General features: G+C 39.8%; 1 protein-coding gene across 1 annotated transcript; it reads left to right on the top strand.

Moving 5' to 3' along the window:
• Positions 1-708: 708 nt before the first annotated feature.
• gfpt2 (glutamine-fructose-6-phosphate transaminase 2) lies at positions 709-21,976 on the top strand. The gene is made up of 19 exons (XM_054791889.1): positions 709-850; positions 2,211-2,318; positions 4,232-4,339; positions 6,559-6,684; positions 7,550-7,608; positions 8,670-8,804; positions 9,456-9,517; positions 13,137-13,216; positions 15,656-15,767; positions 15,882-16,045; positions 17,197-17,292; positions 17,394-17,491; positions 17,583-17,703; positions 17,778-17,935; positions 18,028-18,142; positions 18,897-19,024; positions 19,137-19,304; positions 20,246-20,407; positions 20,666-21,976. The coding sequence occupies exons 1-19, from the start codon at positions 844-846 to the stop codon at positions 20,708-20,710; spliced, it is 2,052 nt and encodes a 683-aa protein (XP_054647864.1). The 5' UTR covers positions 709-843; the 3' UTR covers positions 20,711-21,976.
• Positions 21,977-21,987: the final 11 nt, after the last annotated feature.

Genomic DNA, 21,987 nt, shown 5'->3' with positions numbered 1-21,987 from the left:
CAGAATCCAGACCTACATCCAGTTGAAGACGTGTGAGCATGTTAGGTTCATTGGAGGCTCTAAATCCGGTGTGTCCAAACTTTTCCAATGAAGGGCCACATATTAACATTACATGTTAATGTTATATTGTTTAATGTTATTTAACTTGTTGCCCTGCCGTGTGTGTCTGCTTATCTGTTGGTGTTAAGTTGGTTGCACAAGTCGTCCTTTGTTTATTGCGGTTAATTGGTTCCGGACCCGACCTCCAGAATCTCAGCAAAGTTGGATTCAATATTAATAAATGGAATAGTTTTGTAGTTAGAGCACAGAAAACCTGTTATGACTTTCTAAATACTTACTAAATACAACTGCTAGAGCCATGTACACATGAAATAACACCCCTATAGTCACCTTTACGCTCCTATTATTCTTTATTTAGACCACATTGCGCAACTCTTATGCACAGGGATCACTGCAGGGACATAATAAACATAGCATGCTACGAGCTAACTAGTTAGCCTCCAATTTATTTATTCTAAACTTAAATGGTTTCAAACGGAGTGAGGAAGAAAGACAAAGTAAGAGGCCACTTCACTATTTAGTTTAAACTAGAAACAACAAAAAAATGTGTTCCTGTTTTAGTTGGGGTCGTTTTATTCAGCAGTGAAAATGTGGAGAATCATGACGTGCTGGCAAAGGGGCGGAGTCAGGCGTTAATGTAGAGGTGTGGCCGCTTGCCTCTCCAGGAATCACCGTTTAAATGTTCACATCCAGTCGCTGTGGACTTGACAAGGCAGAAGCATCATCACTCCTGTTGAGATTACAACAAATTCCAACCTGACCTGATCCAACAAAGCCTGAAGCATGTGCGGTAAGTGTTGTTTTCATTCAACTCCTTGGAGTCGTTGAGCTTTTTAACTCACACAGTTGAGCGACTTCATGCTCCACGCATTGACACAGAATTGTGCAAAGTTGGGACCTTATCACTACTCAACTCTGGTGGTTATTTCTTTCTTTTTCGGGAGGAGTAACCGCTGTAAAACTGTACACTTTTGTGGCTTCACGCTGAACTGCTACGTGTCCGTGCCCCAACACCCCCTCCCTTCCCGGTGACTACTGGACACCCAAGTTATGACACTTAGCAGAAAAAAAGAAAGATCTGACTCAAATCACACTGTTGGCAAATAATGATAACATACGGAGACGAGCTCACTCGTGGGAGGGACCTTTACAACTTTCAAGTCAATCTTTAACAAGGTTTTTCCTCTTCCTTCGCTACAACCTGTTTACCTGGCTGCTGCAGCGCTGTGTGCAATGTCCCCGACTCAATGGACAGCTGTGTGATTGTGTGTGTGTCTGCGTGTGCGCGTGGGGAACATTCCTGCAGGACACACACACACAACATTGACAGAGCCCCCGTTATGGAAAGCATAAACCCACTGTGCAATTTATTAGAATGATTATTATTTTCTTTTTATGATTGTGCTGATTATAATCCCTTAAGCGTAACTTTATTATTATTTATTTTATATATAAATATATATATAAAATCATCATACTTGGAGGTATTTCTAATAAATGAGTTTTTGCAATATATTTTATATATTTGCAATATAGCAAAATGTCCAATTTCCCACTGTTAAAAAGTGTTTTGAAAAAATAATCCTTTTGTTCTGATGCACGTCAAAACTGAATGCAATACCTGGTGGCTGAAAATAACTATTTTAAAAATATTTCTAAATATGACTACATTGAGATTGTATTGTTTTTTTGGTCATATTTGACAAATAGGGCTGATTAAAATGATAACACGTTTCACTTTTTAATTTTTTCCTTTCAAGTGAAACCTCAACACATGATTGAATGTCTTACCATACAGGATGGAGCCCGTATTGAATTTTTAAATGAGACGTACTACTAAAATTATTATTTTTGTTGAACTGTTTAAGGGGATTGAAAGTATATATATTTTTTTTTAGATATCAACTGACCTAAGATTTTTAAAAATATACTGTATGTAAAGGCAGCTCTTCTCTTGGATTGCATTAGATTGTGCAGGTTTATCTAATCAAATGTCCCAGGAGTGTGGCTGCTAATGTCAGGTGAAAAGCATTCATACAGATACAGATAGATGTACACTCCATCATGTGAGTTGAACTGTTCTTGAAATGGAAATATTGACTTATAGTTCCAAAATAGTTTTCTTAACGCTGCCTTTCTCTGTCCTAAAGGGATTTTTGCTTACCTAAACCATCAAGTGCCTCGCACCAGGAAGGAGATATTTGAGACACTAGTGAACGGGCTGCAGAGACTGGAGTACAGAGGCTACGATTCAGCAGGTATACACACACACACACACACTGCACAGGCACACATTTAACAGTATATGAAGCAAGAGGAACAAGACTTTATGTAATGTATGTGCTGTATGACGATGGAGCGGGACTGGTAGATGATAGATATTTTACTGTCACAAATGGGCAGCAGTTTTGTGCCTCAAGATTTGTCCATGAATCCCCTGAGGATCATTGTTAGACTCCTTTATTGGGACCAAAAAGCGACATTATGTTCCCATGATGTGTAAGTCAAATGTCAAGGTTACAAAGGCAGTATGTTTGACGCTACCATGCCAGTGGCAGTTAAGGTACACTGGAATCTCGGTTAGCGTCCGTCTTGGTTCGTGTGTTTTTCAGTTGAAGTCGAAAATTTGCGCCAAAACTTTGCCCCTGTTTGCGCACATTTTACGTTTAACGTACAATATGGCGCACGTTTTTGTCAGGTTATTAACACACTGCATGAGTTCAACTGTGTTCTTCATGTATTTTTAATCACAAACATTCTTGCTAGCATAGCTTGCTAACAAAAAAATGGTAACCGGTGCCCGTCTATGATGTCATCAGCGGTTGACTCTCAAAAATGTTAACCCAAAACACATTTTTAAAGTTGTACATGCATCAAACCATTCTAAATACACATCAATGATAAATAAAACAGATACATTAATACTTAAAGTTACTCTTACCTTCATTGAAGACGCGACGGGCCGCACGGTAGTCTAGTGGTTAGCATGTTGGCCACCGGAGATCGGTTCGAATCTCCGTTGACCATTTCTATGTGGAGCATGTTCTCCCTGTGCGTGCGTGGGTTTTCTCCGGGTACTCCGGTTTCCTCCCACATTCCAAAAACATGCATGTTAGCTTAATTGGCGACTCTAAATTGTCCATAGGTATGAATGTGAGTGTGAATGGTTGTTTGTCTATATGTGCCCTGTGATTGGCTGGCAACCAGTCCTACAATAAAGGATTTGTCTGAGAGAGGAAACGCAAAATGCACATGATGTTCATCTTTTAGGTGCTCGCTGAGCTGAAGTCTCACAAGATTTGATGAACTTCACCTTGTAGAATTTTTCATGATGCTGGTGGTTATCAGTAGTAATCGCATCAAATATAGGACACATGCATGTGCGTTGAGCAACAGTGTTTTTATTGTTGTTGCATGAATAGGTAGGTAGGTGTACTCCAAGTCATTCATTGGGCTCGCTGTGACTGCGCTAGGCTTTCCAGCAGACTTCACAATCACATTATTCGAGCCACCGTCATTTTCAGTTGACCTCAGGTGACCCCTTGTTACTTCACAGCCATTGACATCACTGGCAAGGATTCCACAAAGCAAATCTTGATTTCAGAACATTAAACCTAAAATCCAGCTCCACTTCTTTGGTTAATATCTTTATAATTTTTAATAATGTACACACAAAGCACAAGACACACACCCACACACCCACACCCACGTATCATTGTATCAATACACTTTATGTTTACTCATCCTATTTGAACAGGATGAAGCAGAGGTCGTCAAACAGCTGTTTCATACACACACACACACACACAAATAGACGTAAATGCTTTTTGTTTGCAGTACCTAAACTGCAGAGATAATGAGGGATTAATTCAAAGTAGGTGATAATTGGAGGTAAACTGTTTACTAAATTTGAAATCTCATAATATACAATAACTTACTTTTTAACTTTCATAATGATTTGGAGTGAATGCGAGTGGAAAGAAAAAAGTAGCTCTCTTTGACCACATGCTCATTTGCAAGTATATTGCACTAGCTTTCCACCTGCTTTCTCTAGCTAAGTTACTTTATAATTTATTAATAATAATATCATGAATGGAGATTGGGTAAGTTTCCTCCATCCCTATTAAACTGTATTTGATGAATGTTTATGTTGCCTGTTGTTTGTTCACAGGTGTTGCTGTGGATGGAAAAAATAAGGAGAACTCTGACATAAAGGGCAAATCCATCTGTTTAATCAAGAAGAGGGGCAAGGTCAAGGCTCTAGACGAGGAGCTCTACAGTAGGTTTATGCACCTTGCTTTTCTATTGGATCCCTGAAGTCATGTTATTGTTTGAAACATTTGTTACCAGTGGCAGGCAGTGCATTTGGAACCCTTGTATTTTTTTGCCTAAATAAAGCATTTTCAAGCATGGAAATGGCTAAATGAACTAAAACACAAGTATATAAGGAATTGCCAAGATGCATTCAAATACGTTGATATGTAGTATTCCACACTGGTCGCTAGGTGTCAGTAATGTTAATGTAATGTTTGGTGAGACACACAAGCACCAGACTTGATCGCCGGAACAACAAGATTTTATTGCATTTTTGAATTATCTCACAACAGGCATAATAATCCCTAATAAAAACACGGTAACCCACGGCAAACTGAAACTCAACTCTGAACCCTTAATGTCACTTACTGTCCGCCCCTCACTCAGCTGTCTATGGGAACATATTTATAGCAACACATTAGCATGAGCCTTATTAATGTCTTACATGTCTTATTTACTCTTATTATGTCTACTGTGTTGGGTAATACAAGTGAAAAGGTGACTATAGGGGTGCTATTTCATGTCTAGATTACTAATCATGTTAAAAAACCTATTTAGAAGGTCGTAAACAGGTTTCTAAATAATGAATCCTAGTTTGCAGAATTTCACTTATCACGGTCGGGTCTGGAACCATTTAATTGCAATAAACGAGGGATTACTGTACATAAAAACGCAATATAACAAGGCATGGCATTACAGAGAGAGGCATTTCACATGTTGGGGTTGAACAGCATTATTACTAAAGCACAAAACCCACTTAACGTTTTATCTTTGAAAGCAATTATTGCCGATACGCCTGATACGGACCATTGCGTAACGTCCAGTGGTGAGCTACTGGTGAATTGTGAAGCGTCAGACGACCCCAATCCTCTACACTACAGCATCTTCTGGAGCAGTTCTGAATTAATGTTTATTTAATCACATGACAAAAACATAAAAATTCATCAGAGTATGGTCTTTAAAGGCTGTAAGCCAGTTGTTCCGCTCGTAAGCACTCATCTGTGTGTGTGAGACCAATGGCTAGCCACACGGAAAAGTTTTCAGATCAAAATGGCAAATTATTTTATCGTTTCAGCCTCTCGTCCACACGGAAACAGCGTTCTGGGTTTTGGTGAAACGGTATTTTTGGAAAACGGCTTCCAGAGTAGGAAGATCTGAAAACGCCAGCTTGTTGTTTTTGTGTAGACAGCCGACCCAAAAACGATGATGTCACCGACCCACCGCCACCCTGTCGCCGTTACATGACCTGAAGTCAGCTTAGCCAACCTAATATCTGAATATTTTGACTGACATGACTCACCCCAGTCGATATTCTCCTGATATTGTGTTGTCTTATATTCCATAATGACTCCTAGAAGTAATTCCACTTCTCGTTAGTCTAGATGAGCCTTGGAAAGCGGAAGACAACGAACTTAAGCGCATGTGACGTTTCGTCTTCTATGGTTTAGTGTGTCACGTGGTTCCGCGTGCGCGTTGTTTTCACTCAAGTGATCCGTTCCCGTCTGGATGCAACTATTTACTAATCCGGCACAGTGTGGACGGGAATGTTTTCAACCCGGCAAAAAAAAAGTCTTCGGAGCGTTACCGTGTGGTCAGGGCCTAAGACAAGCTACCTAGTTTTGGGGTTGGCCAACCTCTGTTTAGGATGTCGAGCTTTTCTGGAAAAGTCCGCCTTGAAAAGGGATTTTCAAGAATGTTCAACACCAAGTCCATTTTTCCTCCTCCTCCATCAGCCATTGTGGGTGTGCAACCAATCAGAAAAGTGCTGATGTTCTTGTGGGCCAGCTAGCTGTCCCTTTTAGGCGAATCTGAAAACTGATTGGTTAAAGTGACATCCCCATTGCTAATAGTGTTTAACTGACATCCGCCAGCACTGCTGATTCCGCAGGCCCTGTGCAGATGAGACTGACATTGCAACACATAGAAGCTGGAACCTGATTGGACAAAAAAATCTCAACATACACATACTGGAACTAGTGCAGCCAATAGACACGCTGCGACATGAAGATAATAGACTGTTGGAAATATATTAATACAATTTCATGGAACAAATAATAGAATTTATGTTTGTGTTTAGACTGCACACCGATGTCTGTTACAAATGTTAAACATCATGTTTCTGGCTTGAGGCTACAATGTGCCCATGTCACATAAAGTGGACTCTGTTGTCTTTTGTTTTTTCAGAGAAAGACTCTCTAGACCTGGAGGAGGAATTGTGCACACATTTCGGCCTTGCGCACACTCGCTGGGCCACGCATGGAGAGCCGAGTGCTCTCAACAGCCACCCTCATCGCTCTGACAACAATAACGGTAATGAATTTTAAAAAAAGCCTTTACTTTCCCACCTTCTATTGTTATGGTCATGGTGTAGTGTTTACTATGAGTGTGCCTTGTTCATAGGCCATGTACTGTACTGTATACGTTAAAGTATGCATGATCACTGAAGTATTTTAATTAGGGATGCTCCCATCAGGATTTTATGCTGCTGATTCCGATACCGATCATCCAGGACTGAAATCGGCCGATACAGATGGTGATGCATTTTCAATTTATTTATAATGAGTATTATTGGCCAGGGGAGCCGTATAAAGGGGAAAAGTCAGGACAATTCCAAGGTCTCTTGACTGCCAGGGGGCCCAAAAAATAGGTCATTTTTAATAAAATTTGTAATTCATAAAATCATTCCTGATGTTTCACCACTCTCGCATAGCTCGGTTAACAAAACACCTTGGCAAACTGAAACTACTTAAATAGCCGTGTAACGAAACGCCAGTCCCTACATCGGTTTTAAGGCCATAGTAAGGGAACAAAATGAAAAACATAAGACCGCTTACCTTTTGTGTCAACAACTTGAACTATTTTTAAATGCAACATAAAAAACTGCCTCCAATAAATACAGTTATCCAATGCATGTTACACCGCTACACTTCAATAAACATCCTGTGCAGGTCTCCCGTGAGTGTTTAAAAAGCCCAAGAAGAATATAATATGTTGATTTATGTTCATGACATCAACTCCACCAGTTGTAATAGGCTGGACACCATCGACAAGTTGACTGTGAATGCGAGTTCAGTTTGTAGAAGAAATTAGGTGGTTTTACTACCAACTGGCTCAAACTTGTTTTTGACCTTTGGCCCCTGTATCGCTAATCTTTTTAATCCCATCTTGCCACCAGAGTTTGTTGTTATCCACAATGGCATCATCACCAATTACAAGGAGCTGAAGGCCTACCTGGTAAGTCGTTCTATTCCTGAGAATGTTTGCTAGCGCCTCGTAAATAATACATGGTCATTGTCTAGTCCCGGGGCTTTGAAGTGTGATAAGACTTTATTAGACTTTAAAAGAGGTGCAGCCGCTTGAGAAGAAGAAAGAAAAACTTCTTTTTCAAGCCTGCTGAGCTAACTTCAGTAATGTTAAAGGCAAAACGAAGTGATTTTTACTTCCTATAGTCAATGAATACAAGATAAATGATGCTCCAGAAAACCAGTGAGTAAGGGAGGCAGGACTCGGATGCGTTGTGTCCTTATTTCCTTTTTTTTTTTTTGCCAAAAATGACTTAATATTAATTAGAGCTGCATCAATTAATTGATGAATTGATGTTTCATCGAGTATCCAGTTAATCAGCAACCACTTTGGTATTCGAGTAATAGTTTTTATAAATAAAAACATCTAAAGATCCTCTAATTTCAACCTCTCAAATGTGAATATTTTATTTATTTCCTTAGTCATCCATGAAAGCAGACCTATTATATTTGTGTTTTAGGCAAAGCAAGATAGTAACGCCCATCAGCTTTGACTTTAGAAAACATTGATCGACATTTTTGCCTCTTTTCTGATATGTTAACTTTTGAAATATGTAAGATTTTTTTTTTACTTTTTTTGAAGTTGTAATATTAAGAGAAATAAAACAAAATAAAGTTGTCATTTTTGAAAAAAATAAGTTGGGGAAGAAGTTATTATATTATGGGAATAAAGTCAAAATATGATGGGAATCATAATATTACAAATAGAAACTTATGAAGATTATTTAAAAAGAAATTTGAAATATATGGAACAGTTAAAAAAAACAGCAAAAATGGGGGAAAAAAACGAGCAAAGCACAAAGTTGATACTACAAGTAATAATGGGCTTTTTCACCTATATCACAAAGTTGAGATGCAGCTTTTTCTTGAACTTCTTAGCATCTTTACAAAATATCAAAGTGTCCCTTGCATCCTTTCATATTTTGCCATGTGACCCTCAGTGGAAAAAGTTTGGACACTCCTGATCAGTATCGTGTGTCCTACTGTCCTCAGATCACCAAAGGATATGCATTTGAGTCCGAGACGGACACAGAAGTGATCCCAAAGTTGATCAAATATGTTTACGACAACCGGGAGGACGACAGCATCAGTTTTTCCACGCTGGTGGAGAGAGTCATTCAGCAGCTGGTGAGCGGCACGCACGTGATCTCTCTCGTTATTCTTCACTTTTGTGTTCCAGGGTGGACATTTTTATGAACTGTTCTAGTTGCGCACCCATGGGTAACGTCACTTTGGTGTTTGTGTTTGGTCCTACACATTGCTCAATTGTGTGAGTAAGTGTGTGTGTGTTCCTGCCTACTTGAGACACCATCATAAAATATTCTCCATGGCAACCACACTGTCAGCATCACAAGACTGTGTTTTCCACTGCGTGACTTTTGGAAGTGTCGCACTTTAGGGTGTGAGTGGGATGTCTGTGCTTCTGCGTTATTTTGAATAATGGGAACCAGACTGTTAGACCCCACAGACCGCTGTATGAGCAAGACAAAACTTACCCACCCCCCGATCTCTAAAACCACACTCAAATTAAGCCAGTTGTACTTCTGGCCACCGCAGTGCTTTCGAAACACAGCTGATGTTACACAATAGAAGTTTTATTTCCCTGTAACCCCACTCTTTAATGCATACTGTATGTTTCTTACCATAACTGTTTTTGGGAAACATTTTGGGATCACTTTGTTCATGTAAGAATAAAGGGTCAACTGTAATGTTTTGGTGATGAATGGAATTGAATTTCAAGGTAAACTCTTGTTGATTTATCTCTTCTTCTTGTCTTAGGAGGGAGCTTTTGCCTTGGTGTTTAAAAGCCGCCATTACCCCGGAGAGGCCGTGTCTGCCAGGTTGGTCAACACACTATAGCACACACAGCTCTGGTATTACACTGTATGCTCCGGTACAGGTGCGAGGGGATTGATGAGTTTGCTATGAGCCATCCCTGTGAAGCAGTTCTAAAGATGCTTTGTCATTCGGCTTTCGTTTACTCATTAAGCTTTGTTGTAGGAAATACATGTCAGATATGTGCTTTGTGTTAAGCATAAAGGTGTGTAAACTTCCACTGGCATGCTTGTGTGACTCCCTTATGTGCCCAAAGACCCAGAAGGAGCAAAGGTTGAATCCAAGTCCCTCTCTCTTCTGGGCTTGACTAACGTTCTCTCTCCTTTGGCCTCAGTCTCCATTCTGGACATAGCTTCCTTCTTTACTCTCGGGCCTCCGGGCTTAGAGTTGTTGGCCCTCGGCCGGCGTCCTTGTGACTCATTAATGGAGAGTTTCCCGTTTCAGACCTTGCCGGCTTAATCACTCATTTCATTTTTGAATTTTTTTATCTTTCTTGCTCCAGTCAGACATCATAGATCAAGGAGAATTAGATTGCAGGAGCGAAGGGCAATCGGTGACAAAGAGGGCATAAAAATGAGCCCGCAGGCGCTAACTTATGATTCAGTATCATTTCAGTGCCGTTGTTAAGATTCCTGTGTAGTACTAGTGCACCTACAGAAGTCGGCCTTTTTCCTACTGTGCTTCCAATCAGATTACTCTGATGTCATCCCTATTCTCTTTGTGATCCGCAGAGTGCACATTTCCACGGTATTTACCCTCACTCATTTCTTTTTTCAGCAATTCATCGAGATAATTCCTTTTTCCAGCATTCACATGCACTTTCATAGATAAGTGTTTCCCAACCTGTATGAGTCAAGGCACATACAAGTATTGCACAAATGCCCAAGTTGTAATTTCCCAGTGTGGTTGTCACGGGTGCAGCCATACACAAAAAATGTAATTGAAATTTAATTTAATTGAAATTGCCAACATTTTTCTCACCTTAAAAGTACAGTTCTCTTTTGTACGATCTCTTCTGCCCTCTTTGAATCATGTGCTAATGGCTGCCTAAATGACCTGGGTAAAGTTTGTAGCATGTTTTGTCTCTTTTCACATCGGGGTGATGTCGGCGTAAATGCGTCATGTTTGTTTCCACCGCCGGAGTTTAGCATTGTGTGACACTTGCGACGTACTGTTGTTTTTTTGTCAACGACGCGCTTGCCATCGGGGTGATACTTGACTGAAATCCAAAGTGGTCCCAAACACCAAATCTGAAGGATGGTGGAGGATCTTCAACATCAGGAAAGGCATTAGCCATGTTTCAATGAGCTAGCCGGCATGTGGCGTCTCTCTCAGCAGCATGGTGTGAATGTGGGAGGCTACACAAGTGGTTACTGGAATCCTTTTCTACTCCTCCATGATGGCCTTCCACTTGAGGATGCCCCTGAAGGTGCTAAATTAGGTTCAGGCCTGGAGATATACCGTACATGGCCACTCCATCAGCTTCACCTTCTTGAGCACGGCACTTGTCATCTTGGAGGTTTGTTTGGGCTCCTTATCATGTTTGGCCAGTTCCCCAAGGTTGGGCATCATGCTGTGTTTCAGAATGTCAAAGTATGTTGGAATTCATCTTTCCCTCAGTCAACTGCAGCTTTCCAGTGTCGGCAACACTCATGCAGTCCCAGGCTGTGACGCTACCACGACCATGCTTGGCTGTAGGCAAGACACAATTATCTTGGTACTCACTTGTGACAATAATAGCTGTGTGTTGAGTCGTTTTCTGAGAATATATCCACGTTTCAGTCCTACAGTATTGTCCCTTGAGAAAAGGGTTGTCCAAACTTTTTCCACCAAGGGCCACATGGTGAAAAATGAAAGGACGCAAGGGCCACGTTGATATTTTGTAAACCAACACATGTACATCCATCCATCCATTTTGTATGCCGCTTCTCCTCATTAGGGTCGTGGGGGTATGCTGGAGCCTATCCCAGCTGACTTTGGGCGACAGGCGGGGTACACCCTGGATATAAAATGATAATACAAATAATAATAATAAATATAATGATATACAAGCTACTTGTATAATGTTATACAAGTAAGTGAAAGAGCGTATTTGTAGTACAAACTTTGGTCTTTGCTCTTTTTTCCCATTTTTGCTGTTGTTTTTTTTTTGTTGTAATTTTCCAAATAGTTTCTGTAATATTATATCTTTTTTTCCCCCAGCCTAATTTTCAAAAAATTATATTTTGTTTTGTTTGTTTCTCATAATATTAGGACTTTTTTCTTTAATATTTCAAATCTGCGCTACTATAATAAATTAATTATAATTAAAATAGATGTTATTAAAAGAAGACATTAGGTTTTCTCATAATATCACAAATTTATTTTCATAAAATTGGGACTTTTTTTCTTGATAGAATACAACAGTTTTCTTGTAATGTTTTGACATTATTCTCGTAAAATTCCGGCTGTTTTTTCTATTTCTGCTGCTGATAATTTATTTATTTATTTTTTTACAACTATTTGAACCTTAGTTCTGTAAATGTTACTCTTGTAATTATGACTTTATTCCCATAATATTTTGACTTTATTTTTGTAGCATTATAACTTTTCTGCAACCAAATTTTCAAAAAAAAGTGTTGTTTTGTTTGTTTTGTAACAATATTCTGATTTTTTTTTAAAAATAATACATATGTATAGCATAATACATTATGCTACTAAAATGATGTTATTTTTCCTCATAATATTACGCTGTCATTCTCATAATTTACGACTTTTTCTTGTTAGTTTACAACTTTTTTTTCTGTTAATATTTTGACTTAATTTGTGTAAAATTACTGATTTTTTTTATTTTTGCTGTTTGTTGTATTTTTTTAAGTTTTCTTGGTAAATTATATTTTTAGAATGTGCTGTGGGCCAATAAAAAAAAATGTTTGGACACCCTTGCTTGAGAATGGTTGCTGAAATGTGAGTGGTGTACTCACTTTGACTGAAGATGCTGAAAAAAAGCATAATTTAATAGAAAAAGGCATGAAGAAATGTTTGCATAGTGATACTTGCCACCTCTTGTACGATCAACTTCCAACTACTTTTCAGTTTCATCTCACTCTATTGTTCTCTCGCTGTCTCTCTTTCCACCAACACATCTCACTTTTCTACCATCCATTGGCTTCCCCCTTTTTCACTCCCTCAGGGTAAATATTGTACTGGATAACGACCACATGTTTCTGTTTGCAAGCTTCACTTCAAGCCCCACACCCCTTAAAACAACCAGCAGGCTTACGTCAGTGGAGCCGAGACCCGGAGGAATCTTAACTAGAGAGGGAGAGAGAAAGAAAAGGCTGATCCAGCCATGCAAATACTACAGGGAGGGGAGACAACATCTAAAGGAGAGGCCTTAAGAATTTCTGTCTCCATAACCAGCTTGACATGAAGAGGTGCAGTTTAGATGTTCTGTTTGCTTTCTGGTCAGTCACACCTGTGAAATTCAACTACACCTTTGTCACCTCCACTGCCTATCAAAGACAGTAATGAATGTATGGTTGATGACAAGAAGGACAAATAACAATGGAACATGGAATGTTGATAAACCACGGAAAAGTGACCTTGTTGTAAAGCGACTAACCTTCTCCTGTCTGCCAACAGGAGAGGAAGTCCGTTGCTCATTGGAGTACGGAGCGAACATGAGCTGTCAACTGAACACATCCCTGTCCAGTACAAGGGTGGTGAGTACCATTCCTCGCTTTTGTCTGCCACGTCGCGCTCACATTGCACTGCCTCAGCGCATGCTGCTCACAGATAGTGTATACACTCGCTGGACACGTCATTAGGTACATCTGCACAAAACAAGAGCTGGATCTGACAAATTCTGAGCCTGGTGATGTCATAATATGCAAATTAGATGAGTAAATTTACCCCCATCACAAACTTTGGGTCACGCTGATGATTTTGATCATTTACTGTATGCCTTTATCTCTAACCATTTTCACGCTACAACCTTTTGAAATAATAATGTCAAAACTGAAAAAAAATCTGGCACCTAAAGGGTTAAGAAAATGTTTCAAACCGAGCGAGGAAGGACAAAGAAGCCAAAAACTTACCACTTTCACACGAAATGAGAGGAGAAGCTTTTTTTCACTCGATGTCAGCCTTGGCACGTCGGCTCGGCTCTGCCTTCCACCAGTCTCCATGCGGTGTGAAAGGTAATGTAATCGTCTTATAACAGTACTGATGCCTAGTGACCAGAATACTACATATAACTTGTCTTTTCATATTGTTGTACTAATAATAACCAGGAAACAGCCATCATTTATTCATGAATTATTTTTTGAAATAGCACATTATAGTGAGGGACGACTGTGATAAACATGAAAGCTGAGTGTTCTTGTCTTCTTGGAGGCAGAATTCTTGAACCACTTCTTCTATTGGATCTCATCTCATCAGATTGTGCAGGTGCACTACACAATGACATACACAAACTATAGGTTAGTGTAAACTGGGATTACATTAAAATGTTAAATATGGCAGCAATGGTGTTGTTCTTGGTGCTAATCACCTGCTAACATCTACAGCCGTGATTCTCACCTGGTAAAGTGGGTCCCACTTTTGGGTCGCGGATCCATTCTGGGTGGGTCGCAGACCGCAAGTAAAACACTACATCCAAATATGTACTACAGTTACAATCGATGTCTGACTTTTGTGTTTTAATGTTTCAGAAGATTATGAAACACAAATACATTTGCTTGGTTTCACTTAAATAAAAGAATATAAATGATTTGCCACTTGCCAAGATTTAAAATCATATTTCTAGACATGTTAGATAATTAGCCTAGTTTTAAGGGCTATTTACTCATTGACTTTATAGTATATACTTCATTTTAGAATGAAGGATTACTTTGAGTCTAGTTTAGTTCAGACATGAGCTTAGTTTAGTTCATCCAAAATTCAGCAAATAACTCTCAAAATAAGTTTTTTGGTTTTCCCAACAAAGAAAATCTTGTTTAAAGATTCCACAACATCCAAAGGATGCTTAATTTAAAGGAATAGTGCGTATTTTTTGACATGAAGTTGTATGACATCCCCATCAGCATTGTAGTCCAATAACAGCGACTTACCCCCTACTTGGTCTCCTAAATCCAGTTCTGATTTCTGTGAGGAAGAACAAAGTTCCGCTCAGTTGTTGGGAACAATTAAGTAAAAGAGATTGGCTTCTAAAAACAATACGCATTCAAAACATTAAAACATTTGCATCACAAAAATGCCTGCAAAAAACCTCAAACCTCACAAAACACTCGGCGTTATATCCGTCTCCCGCCGTAGTTGAGGCAGAAATCCCAAAACTAACATAGTTGTTGAAGAGACAACCGCATTTCTGCCCTGAATGTAACAAAACGAATGTGGTTAGTATCAACATGTGTCAAATGTGTATTGACTCATTAGAAATTAGTGGTGGTAAAGAGTCTCTGTGTGCATTTGGGGTAATATTGTATAATAATTCATTGTGAAACCTTCTGAGAAAAGTTAGCTGCCAGATATTTCATGGAAACTTCTCTGGAAAAAACATTCTGAGGCTTCCTGCAAAGAGCGCGCTTCTCAGCCCCAGTCTGTGAAGCAAAACCAAAGTACAAAACTGTAGCTGGATGACTACACGCAGATGATAAAATAGCTACCTTGATCTGTTTCATATTTTCAATTTGCCATTGCATATTTGTCTTGTCTGTTCGCAGACTGCTGTCTTTTCACATATGGTTTCTTAAAGAAACAAGTGACACCAGTTCAAAGTGCAAGGCAGAGTTACTGTAGTTGCTGTGGAGTGTGGACACAGCCAGCCTGGGTGTGTCAATTCAATGGCTGGAAAAACCTTTTAGTGCCACTTGCCGTCTGTTTGAAATGTCGTAGAACTGTACAGTATAGATGACAAACTGTACACAGACTACTCCCTGATATCACACAACAACCTAAATCTGCTTAAATAACATCGAAGAAGATTTGAATCATTCTTCACAGTGCATGTCATGTCAGTTATTTTTGCTAGAATGACCTTCGCAAAGTAAAAAGGTCATCCTCAGGATTTCTTACCAGGAAGAATTAGGTTTGCAGTGACCCTTTTTCCACTTGTGGAAGCTCACAGGAAGAATTTCCTGACCTGATTTTTAACCCCGCAGCTCTCCTAAAGGAGGACATCAAGGAAAAGAACAATCATAACCGCCAGGACAGCACTATTAACTCTGTAGGCGATGGCAGGGCTGTGGAGTATTACTTTGCCTCTGATGCCAGGTGAGAAACATGACATAAACTCTCATTTTGCCGTCTTATCAAAATATGCATAGAAACGTGTCACTTCATTTTGAGCATCATTTGTAAACACCATGCGTCCCCCTTGACTGACAGTGCCATTATTGAGCACACCAACAAGGTGTTGTACCTGGAGGACGATGATATTGCAGTGGTGAGAGGAGGGAAACTTTCCATCCACAGGATGAACCGGCAGGCCGGTGAGGATCCTGTGCGGGCCATCCAAACCCTAAAAATGGAGCTGCAGCAGATTATGAAAGGTCAGATACCAGTTTGAGAAAATACGTTTGAAAGCAAACCATATAAAGATTTTAAAAATCCTAAAGGAATGCCTTTAAGATGATTTTTTCCCCTATGCTATTACGCCCTCTGTTGGCTGATTGTAGTCAACACAGCATTGTTTTCCAAAGCACACTATGCAATAGAGGGCACGGTGGCCTAGTGGTTAGCATGTTGGCCATGCAGTCAGGAGACTGGGAAGAATCTGCTTTTGGTCATCTCTGTGTGGAGTTTGCATGTTCTCCCCGTGTGTGGGTTTTCTCCGGGTACTCCGGTTTCCTCCTATATTCCCAAAACATGCATGTTAGGTTAATTGGAGACTATAAATTGCCTTAGGTATGAATGTGAGTGTAAATCATTGTTTGTCTATATGTGTACCCCTCCTCTTGCCCGAAGTCAGCTGGGATAGGCTCCAGCATACTCCCGCGATGAGGATAAGCGGCATAGAAAATGCAAATATACACGCGCGATGTTTCATGCATTCCATAATAGTTTAATAGAACAATAATAAAGATAGAAATGTAAATATATAAGTCATTTTAAAAATACCCTATATGCAAGTGTATGCAATTTTGTACACAATACAGGCAACTATTACAGCATCACATATACTATTGTGGAGAAATCGTGTAAAATTGTTATGCATCGTGCCATTAAAGTCAATGGCCAGTTGATTCGGTAAGTGCACAATTAGATAAATAAAAAAAATCTCCCTTACCTAAACCAGGAGTGTCCTTTTTCCTATTAAAAAAGAAAAAAAGGGGGGATATTTTGGTACAGGCCCATATAGATATGCCAAGACGTTATACTGTATAACAGTGACAAAGCCTATTATCAATGAACAACATTTCACCTTTTCTTATAATTTTTCACTTTTTCTTAACTATTAAAAAACAAGCTATGAGCTGCAAACGCTGCCCGGGGAGCACTTTGGATACCCCTGACCCAAACAATAATACTTGGTTTAAATTGAGCTGTTCATGTAACAGTGGTCATTATTGTGGTTGTAGTTCGTATTGGTGTAAAACTGCACTGTGCACTTGATTATGTTAGACTGTGCAAGTTACCTCATGTAGTGGAAGATGTTAATCAAGTCTCTATGTATTTTAATGTACTTCCACCCCCGTTGCAGGAAACTTTGAGTCCTTCATGCAGAAGGAGATCTTTGAGCAGCCAGAGTCAGTGGTGAACACAATGAGAGGTCGAATTTGTTTTGACACCAACACTGGTAAGCATAAAATATTATTTATGTCTCACCTATTTATCACACACATTATATGCAAGATGCATGCACATATAATGCAACTGCCTGCTTTACCACCTTCTTAGTGGTTCTCGGAGGGCTGAAGGACCACCTGAAGGAAATCAAACGCTGCAGACGACTAATCATGATTGGCTGCGGCACTAGTTTCCATGCAGCAGTCGCTGTGAGTCGAGGGTGATCATCAAAATTTGTGAGAATAATAAAGTTTATGGTGGAAGCGATGCTGAGCTTGCTTTCCTCTCAAACATTTTCAGACCAGACAGATTCTGGAGGAGCTAACAGAACTGCCTGTCATGGTGGAGCTGGCCAGCGACTTCCTGGACCGCAATACACCCGTTTTTAGAGATGATGTCAGCTTCTTCATCAGCCAGTCAGGTGACAGAAATACCAACCATCCTGCACTCTGTGCCACTATTTGTTTTTAACTCTTTACCCCTGTGCACCGTCAGGAGAGACAGCAGACACCTTGATGGCCTTGCGATACTGTAAGGACAGAGGTGCTCTCACAGTGGGTGTAACCAACACTGTGGGAAGCTCCATTTGCAGGGAAACCGACTGTGGAGTCCACATCAACGCTGGGCCTGAGATTGGCGTAGCTAGTACCAAGGTATAACTCACCTTTCTTCCTACAATCACACTTGGGTTATATAAAAACGTTTGTCCTCTGTCTGTGTGTGTGTGTGTGTGTGTGTGATGCAGGCATACACCAGTCAGTTTGTGGCACTCATCATGTTTGGCCTGATGATGAGTGAGGACAGGCTCTCGCTGCAAAAGAGAAGACAAGAGATCATCGACAGCCTCAAGGAGCTACCTGGTAACAAAACAACACCAATTATTTGCAGCACCCCCTATGGGTTGTAGTCAAAATGCTTTGGAAGACATGCTAGCACACGTAATACAGGAGTTTCACAATCATTAGACAAATGGCCAGTGACTTATGGAATTGGTTATTAAATCTCGCCAGTGCCCCTGCTAGACAGTTGGCTTGATGGTGGCCATGTTTTTCAACCAATCTTGCTCAGATTTTACGGACATGTGCTTGTCAGTCCCTTAAAGGTGTGTTATGGTGGGTATTTTGCCAAGTGCATTGAGCTGTGTGAGAAATTTGAGTCAATTTAACTTATGAGGTCAAACTTTCAGGCAACAGCGCCACCGTGTGGTGTATTTGTCAGAAGACTAATAGCACAAACAACACAGTGGGGGCGCATATTTTGACAATTTTTCACCCTTTTGTGTGCAGCGGTTCAGGAGTAGAAGAGTTTACTAACACAAACAAATATATACAGTCAAAGAATAGTGCGGGCACTGAGATTGGACAAAAATGATGTGATCCATTTGTTTTGGATGACCTCATCCCCGCATTCTATGTTAGTGCTGTTTATATAGAATGGCAACCCTGAAAGTCACCAAGTACCACGCTGTACACTCAGAGAAACACAGATCCTCAATATTCCTGAATTTTGTCTTTTAAAAAGTCAGTTCACTTCATCAGTACATTCATATTTTTAAATGTTCAAAAACAGACAAACATGACATAATGTCATCATAAGATCCTTTGTGTGTCCCAGAGCTGATAAAAAAGGTGTTGTCTCTGGATGAGAAGATCAAGACCATTGCAGATGAGCTGTACCAACAAAGGTCTCTCCTGGTTATGGGCCGTGGTTTCAATTATGCCACTTGCCTGGAGGGGGCGTTGGTGAGTTGTTTAGCGTCACCGTCGCAGTGTCAAGGACTGCGCATGTGCCTGCTCCAGTTATTATTCCACAAGGAATATAGATTCTGTTTCACTGTGACCTTTTCAAATACAGAAAATCAAGGAGATCACCTACATGCACTCAGAGGGCATCCTGGCGGGCGAGCTGAAGCACGGACCTCTGGCCCTCATTGACAAACACATGCCCGTCATCATGATCATCATGAAGGATGCCTGCTACACCAAGTGTCACAATGCCCTGCAACAAGTCACTGCAAGATCGGTATGTCATGGAATCAATCATGTTTGTCTCATATATAGAGTATATAGAGAGAGTTTACAGTTTCTTAAATGCTCCACTTAACGTCTCTATTCAATTAACCACTGAGTCACTTTTCATCACCATGTGTGTTCTACAAATGCAAATAACCACCAAGTCTCTAGTAATCACCTGCTCAAAACTATTACAACATTGGTTCTGTTCCTGCTGTGGGTTGCACAATGTACTTGTTAATAAATGACCACGTGGTCAAAGAGTGGTACGTGCTCCTTTCCACTTTCTCATGCACCCCAAATCATTATTCAGGTTAAAAAAATCAGTTGTTATTTATAATTTATTATTTTTTGGGAAATGGGAAATAACTGCTTCTCGACAATTATCGCCTGCTTCAGATTATCGCCTCGGTGAATAAATGCCCTGGTTGTCATTAGGGCATTTACTGTAATCGGTTCCAGGGCGTAACTTTCGCTATTTACTTTATTTGCTGTACAAGCAATATTTTAACATTCTTAACTGCCCCACTGTGAATAAGACTGACAAATGTGTACTCTCCCATATCGTTGAGAACGAGCATGCAGAGGAACGTCTTGAGATATGCTGAAGTCTCATGAGATATATTTACACCTCGTGTTTGATGTTGTGCTACTTTTGTGCATGTTTTTCCTGAAAACGTCTTTGGAGGTTCCACAGTACTAGTCGTCCTTGAGAGTGAGAAGCACACACATTCACACAAGTATAATATTCACAGTGGTATGACTTGGAATAAAATCGGCTTTTTAAACACCAGCAAAGATTTAAGTACATCCAATTATTGTAATCTAATCTGCAGAGGTGGCTCATGTGAAAGTTCAGTTAATTTTAGGATATAAGAGGGACTAACTCATGTCTACACCCACCACTGTACTATCATTAATGATGTCTGCCTATCACCTCCACCCCATCAGGGCAGGCCCATCATCTTGTGTTGCCAGGACGATACTGAGGTAACCAGAAACGCCTATCAGACCATCGAGCTGCCGCGTACTGTCGACTGTCTGCAGGGCATCCTGAGTGTTATCCCCTTGCAGCTGATGTCATTCCACTTGGCCGTTCTGCGAGGATATGATGTAAGTACTCTGGGCGACATACAGTACACAACATTAAGTCTACCTTTGATTTCCATTTGATACCAGGGCAAACATGCTAGGAATGAATCAACTGCTGAATATCCGATCAGATACCTAACGACGTGGAAAACTTAGCTGAACGTATTTGATTACATTCTTACTGCTGCACAAATGTATCATACGTTGTTGACAAACTAGTCGACTGTACAATATAAACTGACATAGTTAATGATGATAAATTATTTGGCTTCTCTGCAGGTTGACTGTCCCAGAAACCTTGCCAAGTCTGTCACGGTGGAATGAAAACAACTCACAAAGCACAGGAGAGGAGAAAGGAGACATATAGCTTTGCAGTGCAATTCTCAATTCTTGGAATGTTTGCGTGGCCGCGCATGGCTGCATTTGTGTGGATATGTCTGCATGTAAGACGTGTGTATGTACTGTATGTGTTTGTGTGTGTGTGTGTGTGTGTGTGTGCGCATGGGTGAGAGAGTGAAAGAGACAAATGATAGGACAGTTATTAGGTACTTTTTATTATTTGTTTTTATGAAAACAAATGTGAAGTTTGACCAATACACTGACGAGGGAGCACCGGTGCCATTAAGGCTTTGCGTGGATCACAATGCACAAACATACTGTGCCTTTTCTTATTTCTAGACAAGCCAAAATAATATTTACCGGCTTCATAATAAGCAATAAATGCCAAATAGAAGAAATTACAGCTGTGCAATATGGGGACCAAATGTGCATTATGAATATACACAATTGTGACTGAACTACTTGCTTATGCTACATCCAATTTCATTTTATATTTACAGAACATAATTCCAAAGACATGTTTTATCTGTGTTTTACATGTATGCAGTGATTGTACCTTCTGTGCTTCAACTTAAATATGTTTAGCAAGATCTAGCTGCAGGAAATTCCATTCCATTGCATTTCACGTTATGCTTTCTTTTTACCCTTATGTTATGTTTGGCTTGATGTTTATTTTTGTTTCTTCCGTTTAACACAACAGGATAGTCCGCATACTGTAATCACAGCTTGCCAGAATTCTCTATGAGCATCTAGCTTCATTTTCATAGACACAAAGTATGAAAGGAGTCATCATCCAGGGAAAAAAATGAAATGCTATTATTCCCATCAGTTTGAGTGTTTTGAGCTATTTCTATGGGTTCATAACAAATAAGATATGTTGTATTTATCTGATTTATATTTTATAAATGCAAAAGAAGAGGTGTTGATTTATATGTATGATTTTGTTTCATACTGTATTATAGACATAACCATGCTCTATGAATCAATAACTAGATAAAGCATTACACCTAAAAATATGTTTTCTTATTTCTGTAAATACAATGTGATATTTACTGCTTCCTAATTTTGACAGTATGTGCATATCTAGTATAATAACAACGTGGCTTGTATGAATTTCAAATGCGACAAAGTCTTCCCATAAAGCAGGGCTGTCCAGACTTTTTAAACCAAGCAAAAATGAATTGATTCAGGGATCACTTTTGATACTCTTTACGTTTGTGTTTAAAGCCAATCCAGTGTACATCAAGATACAAGAGTATGTG

The sequence above is a fragment of the Dunckerocampus dactyliophorus genome, chromosome 11 (assembly GCF_027744805.1).
Source record: "Dunckerocampus dactyliophorus isolate RoL2022-P2 chromosome 11, RoL_Ddac_1.1, whole genome shotgun sequence".
NCBI classification, from domain to species: domain Eukaryota; kingdom Metazoa; phylum Chordata; class Actinopteri; order Syngnathiformes; family Syngnathidae; genus Dunckerocampus; species Dunckerocampus dactyliophorus.
Note: the sequence above shows the minus strand (reverse complement) of the source record. Positions and strands in the feature narration are given on the sequence as shown.

Bases quoted from the DNA above. Each gene is read 5' to 3' on its own strand.
- gfpt2 (XM_054791889.1), top strand. The intron at 2,319-4,231 runs GTATACACACAC...GTTTGTTCACAG, and splicing joins CAGAGGCTACGATTCAGCAG to GTGTTGCTGTGGATGGAAAA. The intron at 16,046-17,196 runs GTCAGATACCAG...CCCCCGTTGCAG, and splicing joins GCTGCAGCAGATTATGAAAG to GAAACTTTGAGTCCTTCATG.